The following is a 13262-nucleotide window of genomic DNA, read 5'->3' as shown; positions in this document are numbered from 1 at the left end:
TGCATTTCAGATCGGATTTATTTATTACAGCGATAATCTATATGAGAGAACGACTTTTTTCAGACAGGGCTGTAAATAGCCCAGACGTTCACTTTCGCGAGATGCTGGATCGTTAGCGGGGAGAGTTTTGCAATTTTTACTCGAGACGAGATTGCAGCCAATGACGTCTCGAATGATTTTTTCGTCTTGCAGCCGCACACGGCCAGCGTCGAAGAAACTTTTCTTGATATTACAGCGGTGGCACGTGCTGGTAACGATGCGCGACGCGACGCTCTCGCCTGTCTCTTTCTATACTCTCGCGCGCGCGCTATTATGGCTTCTGTAAAAGATTTTTGAAAGGCGATAGAAGTGCGAAAGTATCGAGGAAATGTCGATGAGTTTCTGAGAGTGTGAGGGAGATTAAACGACGATTTTTCTCTACTTTTGTTCGATATAGGAATAATTTACAACATTTCAAAATATCTTCCAATGATAACGACATGCTATATCGCTTTTTTTTAATTTGTTCCGATACTCGAAAGATGTTGATATTGTGTTTGCTTCTCTACAAAATATTTTCAATTAGCGTGTTTCTTGAAAAATGATGGAAAATTATGTTCGACCCGGAGATTAAGACTAATCAGATGTGATAAGCATTGCCTATGCACTGCTTCACTTAAAGTCGTTGTTGGGTGAGATTATAAATTTCTCAATCAAAGCTGCCAATCTTGAATAATCCGTTAAATTCACCGATATGCGTCGTCGCTTCTTGGGACGTAATAAAATGTAATCACTAGAAATAAACCTATCGATACTGGGGGGCACACCCAGTTCTATGAGAGTTTACGTAAGTTACGTAATTTTATAGGAAATCGAATACCTACATATTTTCAAGGTATAAGTTTGAGAGTATAATAAAATTGATCATATCGAGTATTTTTAAGTTTACATCACCAGACACGAAAAAATAGAACATCATGAGAGAAGTTCAATCATCGTTGACAACGAGCGATTCGGTGAAATGGCGCAGCTCGTTTATTTACTTATTTGTCAGAGCGTATATTTATTTGTTTCCGGACTTCCCTTTCGGCCAATCAAGCTTCGAGGAAAAGAACGAGGCGAAAAGGTCAGTATAGCATGGGATCGACTGGACGTTACAAGTGTGCTGCGGCTCTATAAAAAATTTTTTTTCTCCTTTTCTATCAGAAGTCCATATCCACACAGAGTTGGCTGTCCAAGCGCAAAGGCCGCGTGTGTGTATGAGATTTCGTTTGGGGCTACTCCTTCGAAAAGTCGAGAGAGCGAAAAAAGGAAAGAGGAAGAGCGAGAGCGAGAGAGGCAAGGACTGAGACGGTGTAAGGAAAGAGGGATGTCCCGTAACAAATCCTGCGCGAGTAATCGAGGTCGCGCCACTGCTAGGTTTTACTTCCGAACACTTAACTCTATTGCGATTGGATTCCGCTGGCTGCTCTGCTCTGCTCTTCTGCTCTCGCCCTCTCCCTCTCGTTCCATTCTTCTTCCATCTCTCCTTAAGCCCGACGTCCTCATCGGCTTTCTTACCGGGTGCGGAAACCTTATTACAAGGGCCACGATAAAACACTCGCGAGAGAGAGAGAGTGAGAGAGAGAGAGAGAGAGAGAGAGAGAGAGAGAGAGAGAGAGAGAGAGAGAGAGAGAAAGACGGAGGAAAAAGAGGAGTCGGTATAGCTCTGCCTTTGCGCGTGCCTGTTAAGAACGGAGATGTGACTTTAGCCTTTTTTGGACCAGCCGCGATGGAAGTTTGAGAAAATATTTGCCCTACACTCGCGGCCTTCGTTATGACTGCGCGAAGCTCCTGTACGGGGAGCCTCATATGGGGCGCTGCAATGGGAGAAGAGATATCTGGAGACAGTGTTTTGCTTCTGCCTCACTTATCTAGAATACTTTTCGTATGCGATTACGCATACTTCTCGTTGTCAAGCGGGATTAGTTTATTACAACGACAGCTGATACCCGTACCGACGAATAAATTGGCGTGTGGCTAGTTTTTGAGTGACATATCTCGAATAAGCCTCTTAATCAAGTAATCGATCAATTTCGCGACTGAATTAACTTGATCACGAACTGCTCATACACCAGCTCATATTCCATTCATCCATTGAAAGCGGCGAGACGGACCAAAGCTAAAAACCCCCATTGTATCACTATCAGCCGGGCGTTTCCAAAACGTGTAGTCCCCTTTCCTCCCCATATCAGGTCGAAAAGCGTCAGCCTCAGAGTAAGCGAACAAGTCAGAGCGGCTCGGGCGCATAAAGAGTCGTCAGCGGCGCGGGCATGACTATCTCTCGTATGTCTGTAGAGAGAGAGAGAGAGAGAGAGAGAGAGAGAGAGAGAGAGAGAGAGAGAGAGAGAGAGAGAGAGAGAGAGAGAGAGAGAGCGGCAAAGGACATCTGTACAGCTCACGTACTATACTCGTACCGGACGTGTATAACGTATCAGAGTCGCGCCCGCGGCACTGCTGGCAACCGACTGATGTGGTCTACGCGACGACGACGACGACGACGACGACGATGAGTATGAGGACGAGGCTCGTGTGTCGGCTAAACAGCCGATGCAGCTCCCGTGTGTCCCTCTCTGCGGACTATACGACGGCCCGTTTGTTTGCGCCGAGTCCACCCCCGGCGACGCTGGTATTGAGAGTGTGTAGTAGTTGCTACTCGGGACTGCGGTGAGGCAGAGTGGCTCTGTTGTGCGCTGCATCCTGGGGCTGATGGATCTCGATTCGAGCAGCCTGTGCGGTTTCTTCTTTTTGTACGGATTTTTCGTCTACTTATTTGTTGACTCGGTCTTAGAAAATAGACACGTTTGTAAATTTGGGCAAACTCGTTAAATCACAAAATCCATCTTCAAAACAGCATTCTTCCAGCGATCTATATAAAAAGAATACACGTCATATCCTCGGTACACGACGTTCCTCCACCGCTAAAACATCCGAGCACACCAGCCCGAAGCAAACAAGATCCTGCAGCTGCACAGCCAAGAGCGAGAGAGTGCGCCGCTCCGTGACAAAGCCTAGAGCTCTCGTTTTCGGCCTACAACACACGCAGCCGGCGCCATGTACCCTCCTCTTCCGACATACCTTTCCTACTTCCGCGCTGGTACCGTCTGGCCGTGACGTCGACGTCTCTCGCGCCGAGAAAAACACAGGAGAGACATACACACAAAAGGGTTTCCCCGGGACACATCGGCGAAGGGAGTCACAGGAAAGGAACTTGTAATTGGTTTCAGCCGAAGCGCGCGCGCCGCCGCCGCCAGAAGTGGCAGCCACCAAGGAAATCTTTGGGCTTTATTCCCCTTGGGTTTTTCTCCTTCGCGTGCCTAGCGCTGCAAGAGACTCTTCGCTTTCTTTCTTTCTTTCCTCCGCACTCCTTCTAGCTTTCCTTCTCTTTTCTTATAAGACTACTGCGAGTCCGGCCTCTTTCCCTTTTCTCCGCGTAGCTACTGCGTCATAGATCTAAGTCTGCGAGAATTTCGCCTCGAAGCTGCGAGCTATGGATATAGGATATAGAGGACTGTGTAGGCGTTTTTAATTAGGTTCATACCGGCTTTGAACGACGATGAAGAAGCTTTGCACGCGTGCGCGTAGCTCAGGTGAAATTTCGCGGACGGAGAACTATTAGCAAGTTGTTATATCGTGAATATACGACGGGGGGGGGGGGGGGGCTAATTTTCAATTTTCGGGAAGAGAGAGAGAGAGAGAGAGAGAGAGAGCTCGTACTCATTAACTTCTAGCAGTGGTGCGAGGCAAGTTTTTGGTATTTTTGGAATGCGCCGCTAAACGGAACGAGGGCGCGCGCTAACTTCTTTAATGATGGCAACTTACGGATAAGTCTTTATTGCATGAGAGGAAGTAACTGTACTTAAGGAGTTATATTGGGGCTGTAAAAGTAACTGAATAACGCGTCGTTAATATCTTTCCTTAAATGCTAATTCATGCTAACTCGGCCGAGTATTTTATTCACGAGTACAAGTGTCAAAAATATGATGAAACGTACAAAATAAACATATCCATTTGACGAAGCTGTACAACTCCGCAATTACCTCCTCCTAACTTCTCCCCGCAACTCCCATTTTTGGTCATTCAACTCCTCCCGAAGACTACCGTATTACCTGCATGTAGTCGAGAGAGAGAGAGAGAGAGAGAGAGAGAGAGAGAGAGAGTTATAGTTACAGCCATGCGCGTGACTTCCATAATCATACACATACAGCCACCCTGGCGATAACATTACAAGCTTTCGCCTCTGCTCCGAGCAGCGGCAGCGCAGCAGCAACAGCAAGATAATCAATGTGCCAGCGCGCGCTCGACTCGCGCCCCTTGACACTCGCCGGCGTTGCTGCTGCTGCTGCTCGATATAACGAGCAAACTTTCGGCAGCAGTAGGGGCGAGCCACTCGAGCAAAGTAATTATGCTCGTATTACTCGTCGAGTTACATTAATTAATGTTGCCGCTATACCGGAATCAGAGGCTCAGCTGTAAAAGGCCTCGCAGCAGCCTTTGTTGCACCTACTACGGCTCCTCCGATCTAACCTAGCTATGTACTGCCAGCGCTGTTCACCTGCTGCTTCGGAGCTTGAAAGTATGTTTATAAAGGGTGCGAGAGAGAGAGAGAGAGAGAGAGAGAGAGAGAGAGAGAGAGAGAGAGAGAGAGAATGTATTGATGCATGCACAGGCGACCCGCTCTCGTGCGCTGTATACGCGATCGTATTATGTACAAGTTGCACAGGCGATGATTGCGTGTTTCCTAGCTGCCGGATTCTTTGTAAGCGGTTTTAACTAGGTGTAGCTTGCGCTATGTCCCGCGAGTTTATGGCTTTGTTTAATTCACGCTGGATGTCTGCGTGTATAGGTGTCTGTCGTCTGGGAATTAGTTTTGTTTGCGTGTATAGGGTTTTTGGATTTCGTTTTCAGTGGGAACGAGTTAATTAGGATGTTGTAGTCCCGCTGGATGATCGGTGTATGGTGAGGTTTCGAAATGCCGAGGGAAATCGTATGGTAATCGCATTACCGAAATATTACTATGAAATGTTTTAGTTTGTGGGAGAATAGAATAACTTACAGTGTAACTATTAAGATTAACTCGCAAAAAATTTCGTAAAACGAAAGTGTGTTAAAGTTATCGTTGTGCGTCAGCAATTACACGTTGTTGCCTTACTTACTTATGCTTTGTTTACACAAACAAACGAGTATCTGAGAACGTGCATATACATTTTTTTTGATTGATTTTTAAAACCTGTTTAATCAAATTCAAGGATGCAACACAATCTGCCGCGTGGAAATAATTGTTCACGTAAGGTTTGCAACTGTAATAATTTTACAAAATTAATTTTCTGTAGGTACATCATTATAGATTTGTACGGAATATTAATATTTGTGTATATCAACGAGTGTTTGCCAAAATAAAATAGTCATTAGTGATTTAAAATTCGTTGATCGATATAATAATAACGAATATGTATACTGTTACGATTTACACCTGTATCAATGAACTTGCATATCAGTGGGTTCCAATAATTGATTATCCAATAAAGATTCTAATTATGCAGATTATGTTCAAGTGATTTTTTATCAGTTTTTGCATCCCATATATTAGATTCGGAGAACACTTTTATAACGTTTTGTTAATGCAACAGCAGTTCAATCTCCAAATAATGTTGTTTGAATATTCACAGATGCTAAAATTGACGTATTTCATCAGGTAGAATTACGTGATTTCGCCCAACCAGAAGTTCACTTTTTCATTAAACAAAAGATGGATAAATCATGTTATGAAAAGAAAATACACTTGCGTTCCGATATCATGCTTCGTCAAATTAATTTACATAAAGTCATTACCATTAGACTTCCTATAAAAGAGCGGAAAGATGAAGAAAATATCGTGCTTGAAACAAAATCGTCCAAATGCGCTCCTTCCTTTGCTTCGTAACATTCTTGGCGTTGGTGTTAGGTATTATAAAATATATATTTGATTTTACCTGTACTATATTTGTAAACATTTAAACCCTAAATTTTCCTTTTTTTCAGCTGTATCTGCTTCACCAATTGATATAAAGCGTAATGGTAAATATAATTAATCGCTTAGTTAATATTTTATTGATGCAATTATACTGATATGACATGACAATTTTTTAATTTCAATTCCTACATTTTTATAGATGATTTCGGATCTACTGGAAAATGCACCCCAGGACAGGTTTTCTTCATGAGCTGCAACCTTTGCAAATGTAGCTCTGATGGCAACTATGCTGCTTGTACATTCATGCAGTGTTTCGATTTCAATTTTGAAGAAGAACAAAGTAAGCGTCACATAATATAATTGCAATTATAAGTTTATTAAAATATTGATTTCAATTACCTATTAAATTCAAATTCAATTACCTAATAAAAGTTTTTAAAAAATTAACAGGAAGTAAAAGAAGCACCAACGAAGTAGTCGCAAAATTAAGCTCAGACATTCCGCGCATTTGTAAGTATGATAATTTCGAAATTCTTAAGAAACTTAAAATTGAAAGAAATGTATGCATTAAATAATGGTTTATTCGAATTTTCAGCTGGTTATACTCAAGGAGATCAATGTCCATCCAAAAGCTTTTACAATGACTGTAACATGTGTGTCTGCGGTCCTGACGATGCTTCTGCTGCCTGCACAATGATGATGTGTATGCCTGGTGAAACTCAACAACCTTCGAAAATAGTTCCAGCAAAGCTGAATGATATCGCACGCATTGGTAATAATTAGAACTTTCTATCAAAAACAAAATCAAAAAATTTAATTAAAAATACTCGTTAATAAGTCGTTTGAATATTCCGTAAAATTTTAATACCCGCGTAAAACTAATGGTGACAACGCGTAAAAGCTCTTGGCCATTAAAAGCTAATAGTGATTCTTGTATGGACTTTAGACGAGTACTCGCAGGGCCAGGCATGCCCCGCCGGAGAGTTCTTCCACGATAAATGCAACGTTTGCCACTGCTCTGCTAATGGATTCTCTGCTGCTTGCACTTTGATGGGTTGCCCATCCGAGGACACTACTCAGCCAAGGGCTCAGGTCACGGAAATTTACAACTGGCCACGTATTGGTAATAATCATCGAGCTAATATATGTTAAAAGTAAAGACTATAACTGAAACGTTAAGTTAAAATATATATATTGAAAATTTCATGTTTCTGTATTGGTAGAATGTCAATTAAATTCTTTACAGTATACTTTTGCGAAAATTTAAAGATACACCATAATAGTACATTACGATACGTGTGACTTAACAGCGGATTTTAGCCACACTGTGCTATAAATGTTATATATATATATATATATATATATATATATATATATATATATATATATCACTTTTTATCATGTTTACATTTTTGAGCATAACTAATTATCTACTGATTTTTAAAATTTGTTCTAGATAATTATATGCACGGCGAGCCATGCCCTGCTAACAAAATGTTTCACAACCAGTGCAACATATGCAGGTGTAGTCCCGACGGCTATTCTGCAGCTTGTACTATGATATTTTGCCTGCTTGAAAACTGAACAAGAAATCTGCATCGTATATTTTCATCTTCTGAAAAATTAACCATTCTGAAATATTATCCATTCATCGATCTGCCAATTACATAATGTAAAATCTTAATTATAAAACCACACGAGAATACATACACAAGTTAATTTATTCCACATGTTCAGTGTATTTTATTCGAAAGAAATCAATCTCAACTTTTAAAGCAGCAACACTTTTTAAGAAAAACTTCGATTTCCCATGACTCATTTATTCTCGGAACGACGACAAATCGATTACCTTCAGGAAGCTCAAGTAGTCTCCGGTGCTTCTCGAAAACTCTGGTATCTCAGTAACGCTTGTTTGTCGTCTGTAGAAAACAGCAAGAGCCTCTGTAGACATATCATCGCAGCGGAGAGCACAATCGGTGCAAAAAAGCAGTAGAGCTGCAACAGCAGAGTAAACACGTTGATAGGGAGAAAGTCTCACACTTCGCGTCTTGATTGTCCGGTACTGCTGAGTAATCCTGCAGTATAGACGAGCTTTCCCAGAGGTCGAACATTAAATTATCCAACTCAAGAGATTATCCTAGAGAAGTACGAAAATAAAAATAAAAATTTTAATCCAAATTTAATTTAATTCACTCCAAAGAGTAAAATATTAGATAAATTGATTGACACAAAAAAAATTTTTATTTATGATCTTAAAAAATTATAAAAAACTAATACTTGAGTATCATTAAAATCAACAAAAATCACAACAAATTCTAGTTTTAGAGTTAAGGTAATTATAATATTGTTACACAAACATAAAATAATTACAAACCATACAGTTGATGACAAAAATGCAAGTACATAAATTCAAAAGTTCGCGGTTCTCGGACGCCATGCGGAACTCGGTAGAACTATAGCACGCTAGCGTGAATCGGGGTAGAGCTGTATGAGAATCCGGAGCGAGAGACGCGCACGCGCGGCTAAAGGCATGTTTCAACGCCGGAAGACGCTAAAGCGAAGTGGTGCGTGGAACTGTAGTTGGCCAACAGCTGATATAGAGGTCGCTTTGTCGGGTCTAGTGAACAAGGAAGGAGCAAAGCGTTGCGGAGTTGCTAGCAGTGACGTAGCAGCAGAAGACAGTGTGGTGTATGAGCCTAACCTGAGAGGTTAAACGTTGCGAGAAAATGAAGTTGTTTCGGTAATTGTTGAGAATCGTACGAGAGTGTTGTGTGAATAGTTAATAGACTTACGTGCAGCAACGATGTATGGGTTTAATTTTAAATAAAATGTTATAAAAGTAAGTAAACTTAACTTTTCAATGTTTGTATAGCATTTATTGATTCAAAATTGAAAAGTAATCAATACATCTATTTTGAAAGATCAATAAATGTTAAGAGGAAAAATTTTTTGAGTAATGAGGTTATCTGTTTAAATAAACAAAGAAAGATGCTACAAAACAGTACAAACAACAATTGTTGATTTTTAAAGAGAGTTGTTTTTTAATTAGAGATTGTTGCTACTAAGTTTTAGGAGATTTGTTTATTAATTTGTGTCTAATAAATAGGGTTATGTTTTCGCTTGAAAGATTAGAATATTTAGCAAAAAATTAAGTTGGCTTCTGCGTTAAGTGCCGTGTTAAGTGAAGGGCATCATGGGGCATGGCCTCCAAGGAGAATGATAAAACAATTATATTACACTGTGTAATATCGCATTTACTCAATTCACGACCCCATAGTACGCTACTATAAACACGAAAAATTCCTTCTATAATCACTCCAATATTTATAGGTTACGTTCAAAGTGTCAATACTACACGCGTGCGACATTTTTTTGGGGGGAAATTCAAACAGTATCTACGATCATTTCAGATACCTAAGTTGAATTAGAATATCAATTGACTAACAAATTTTGTTATTCAATAATTTAATTTTGTATTAAATAATAGTATAAAATTATTAATTCCCAAAATTTAGTGAGAAACAAATTTTTTTCAGTTAAATTTTTTTTTATTTTTTACTTTTTTAAAAGTTTGTTAGAGCTCCGCCTAGGTCACACGTATCGTAATAAACTCCTATGGTACACCTTTCTTCTGATTCAAGTCGTTAAGGAGATTCTCCACCGACAGTCTCCGACAAAAGTTCGTATCGGCTCGCGACTGCACTCTCTACGCATGGCGTCCCCCTCTCCGCTGCGCAGAGCTTGAACGCGCCTCCTACCCGCCGCACGCACACATCGTTAGGCGTGCCGCGTCGGTGAGCATGAAGAGACTCACACGTACACGCCGGCAGCGCTGGGTACGTGCGCGCGCGGCTAACGGCAGCCACTTTGTTTACTTTAGATGACAATATCTCGAGAACTAAACATCAAATCATTGCTCACGAGGTCTCAAAAAATTTGTAATATCGCCCTTAACCGTACTATATTTTTTCAACAAGATCGTAAGAAACATTCGGCTGCTATTAACACCAATGTAGATACGTTTTGCGTGGAACCAGCATAGGGATCGCGTGTTAAACGCTCGAACTTTGAGGCCTAATATCTCAGCTTCTAGACATCTAATCGATCTGAAATTTTAGATGCGCATAGACAAAACGATTAGGAAGCAGTGTGTACAGTTTCACTAATTTTCCAAGAAAAGGATTTTGATGGTGAACCTCCTCAACTTTGTATTTCTATACAATTAATAGTTTCTTTATATCACAAATTCACAAAGATTGATCATTTCTTTTCGAAGTATTGGCGAGTATCCCGCAGGATTACGTGTTATAATACGAAATATTTGAATCTGGTTTAGTCTTTTAAATTATTATGCAAACTGCAAGTATTCTATAAACACAAGCGCCGAAGCCATCTTAAGAGAAAAAAATATTTTACTGATACTACGACTTGAATTTGAAAAAAACATTGAAATCAACCAAAAAGAATATGATTGTATAATTAACGTAATATATCTACTAATTACATTATTCATTTATTATTTTTTTTTATTGAATGGAACATATTTATTATTTTTCAGAAAATCCCGTCTCACACCGCAACCAACCTCAAGGCAACAAATTTCATTCGAAAAGCAGTATAAGGAAGACAAAAGTTTCAATACTGCTACAAAATGTCGAACATTCGATTTTCAAATCCGCCTCCGATGATTAGACTTCCGAACATGTCGGTGCCACCACCAATAGCACCAAATTTATCAGCCCCACCTCCAGTATTAACTAGAATAAACGTAAACTCAAATCACCAACCTCGATATCCAAATCATAGAGAGCCAGGTAAAGGGTTTCACAAACCTTTTCGGCATCCTTATGCTTCTAAACTTAATTCCGATGGACAAGAAAATCTACAAGACGAATTCGATGGCAAAAGGCTTCGTAAGTCGGTAATGCGCAAAACTGTAGATTATAATTCAGCTATTATTAAGTCATTAGAGAATCGCGTCTGGCAACGCGATTATAGGGACCGACGAGCACTTCAACCTGATGTCATATACTATCCTGATCTTCTACCACCTCCTAGTTATATAGATAATCCCATGAATGCTGTGACTACAAGATTTGTAAAAACTGCCGCAAATAAAATGCGATGCCCTATTTTTTGTATGGCATGGACGCATGAAGGAAGACGACTTATTACTGGTGCATCCAGTGGTGAATTCACTCTATGGAACGGACTGACATTCAACTTCGAGACAATTTTACAGGCACATGACAGCCCAGTCCGAACGATGGTATGGTCGCACAACGAAAGTTGGATGGTTACTGGGGATCACACAGGTTACGTCAAATATTGGCAAAGTAACATGAATAATGTGAAAATGTTTCAAGCACATAAGGAAGCAATTCGAGGACTGAGTTTTAGTCCAACTGATCACAAATTAGCTACCTGCAGTGACGACGGCACTGTGAGGATATGGGATTTCTTGCGATGTCATGAAGATCGTATTTTAAGAGGTCACGGATCAGATGTTAAATGCGTTCATTGGCATCCTCAAAAAAGCTTGGTCATATCGGGCAGCAAAGATAACCAGCAACCAATAAAGCTTTGGGATCCTAAAACTGGGCAAGCGTTAGCAACTTTGCACGCGCATAAATCCACTGTCATGGATGTTAAGTGGAACGAAAATGGTAACTGGCTTGTAACAGCCTCTCGAGATCATTTGTTAAAACTCTTCGATTTGCGCAACCTTAGTCAAGAAGTGCAAACGTTCCGTGGACACAAAAAAGAAGCTTCGAGTGTAGCCTGGCACCCAAATCACGAAGGTCTCTTCTGCAGTGGCGGTAGTGACGGATCAATTCTTTTTTGGCACGTAGGTACGGATAAAGAAGTAGGCGCCATTGAACAAGCGCACGAAAGTATAGTTTGGAGCTTAGCTTGGCATCCGCTTGGTCACATACTATGTTCTAGCAGTAATGATCATACATCCAAATTTTGGACGAGAAACAGACCGGGAGACTCGATGAGGGATAAATACAATCTTAACACATTGCCGGCTGTTGGGGCAGGTGGAACTGATGATCAAGAAATTGCCGAGGCTTCGACTGTCATCCCAGGTATGGGTCCAGAAGATCAAATTCCTGAGGACCGTGAATCGGAGGAAAAGCATAGTGAAATACCAGGTCTTGATGATCTTGAACACAGTAGGGATGAGAATAAAAAACCGGAAAGTAAAAAAGTGCCGTTCATGAAACCTATACCACAAAGCTTTCAAGCTCAGTGGAATGAAACGAAACCCGAGGATCCCGTGGCTGGAGCTGTTCCGCTAAAGGAAGTTACGCCAACTGCTATTATTTTGTATGGAAAAATTATACCTGTTGAACCTGGATCAAAGTTAGCAGAGGCTATATCTAAAGGGGCTGATGCTATCAACAAGCTGGTTCAAGCTGGAGAAATCGAAGAATTACGAGATGTCGTTGGATACAACGAAGACCAGCTGGATGAAGAGGATTACTTGGAAGATGAAGGTGATATTGATCAGTCCAAGGTACCTGAAACCAATCTGCCACCTCCATTGCCAAGTTCGAATTTTGTTCAAAATCAATATAGTAATGTCCAGCGTCCTCCTCCGCAAGCACCGAGGGAGTGTTGGTCACGGCGCAACGACGATAATTTTCCCAGATATAGGGGAGACAACTACAACTACCCGGGAAACTCCCGTTACAATTATTAGATACTTGCATTGAATGTTATAAATGACAATTTATTCCACTTTATTCATATTTTTGTATCGTCAGGAAAACTCGATTTTTTGTGAGTTGTAAACAAATTTGTATTACGAAAAAAATAAAGACAGATAAAAAAACACAAATGAAATGGAGTTGAATTTTATTCAAAACAAAAATAAAAATACCTAAAACCAGACGGCAGAGAAAATCACGTGCTAGCGATATCTGAATCCAACTATGAAAAAAAGACACAATGGTAAGTAAATTTAGTATACATAAAAAATTTTCAGAAGATTTTCGTTTTTACCCCGGATCCGAACTCTGCTGCAGCGAGTATATCCACCCAAAAAGAACGTATATAACAGGATCTTCCTTCGAAATCTCATTTTACCTTCGATACACTATAGCCCCGGCGTGCAGCAGCTCGTCGTCCGGCAATTTTCTCGAGAGCAAACAAGTCCCGTCCCTCTTTCTCGCATGCATTAAACTTTGAACCTGCCGGTGCACTCGCTTCCCCGTCGAAATGCGGAAGGAAAAACGATAGAGCTGCGGGTCGCCGCTTTTAAATCCGGAAGTTACGCAGAGTA

The 13262-nt window shown here is 40.7% G+C and overlaps 2 protein-coding genes and 1 long non-coding RNA gene across 4 annotated transcripts; 2 read left to right on the top strand and 1 right to left on the bottom strand.

The window, feature by feature from the left end:
* The first annotated feature begins 5724 nt into the window (after positions 1-5724).
* Positions 5725-8116, top strand: LOC107980674. The gene is made up of 7 exons (XM_016981883.3): positions 5725-5962; positions 6040-6075; positions 6171-6311; positions 6422-6481; positions 6567-6743; positions 6918-7094; positions 7428-8116. The coding sequence occupies exons 1-7, from the start codon at positions 5917-5919 to the stop codon at positions 7553-7555; spliced, it is 765 nt and encodes a 254-aa protein (XP_016837372.2). The 5' UTR covers positions 5725-5916; the 3' UTR covers positions 7556-8116.
* LOC116738483 lies at positions 7166-7878 on the bottom strand. Its single transcript, XR_004344504.1, has 2 exons — positions 7682-7878; positions 7166-7586 (listed from the first exon to the last, which is right to left on the bottom strand). It is a non-coding gene; the product is annotated as an uncharacterized LOC116738483 (long non-coding RNA).
* On the top strand, positions 7692-12818 carry Wdr33 (WD repeat domain 33). 2 transcript variants are annotated; one of them, XM_031933477.2, is made up of 2 exons: positions 7692-8116; positions 10530-12818. In XM_031933477.2, the coding sequence occupies exon 2, from the start codon at positions 10623-10625 to the stop codon at positions 12678-12680; it is 2058 nt and encodes a 685-aa protein (XP_031789337.1). In that variant the 5' UTR covers positions 7692-8116; positions 10530-10622; the 3' UTR covers positions 12681-12818. The 2 variants fall into 2 exon arrangements, with proteins under 2 accessions (XP_031789337.1, NP_001135849.1); NM_001142377.1 differs by lacking the exon at positions 7692-8116 and adding an exon at positions 8652-8810.
* Positions 12819-13262: the final 444 nt, after the last annotated feature.

The sequence above is a fragment of the Nasonia vitripennis genome, chromosome 1 (genome assembly GCF_009193385.2).
Source record: "Nasonia vitripennis strain AsymCx chromosome 1, Nvit_psr_1.1, whole genome shotgun sequence".
Lineage (NCBI taxonomy): Eukaryota > Metazoa > Arthropoda > Insecta > Hymenoptera > Pteromalidae > Nasonia > Nasonia vitripennis.
Note: the sequence above shows the minus strand (reverse complement) of the source record. Positions and strands in the feature narration are given on the sequence as shown.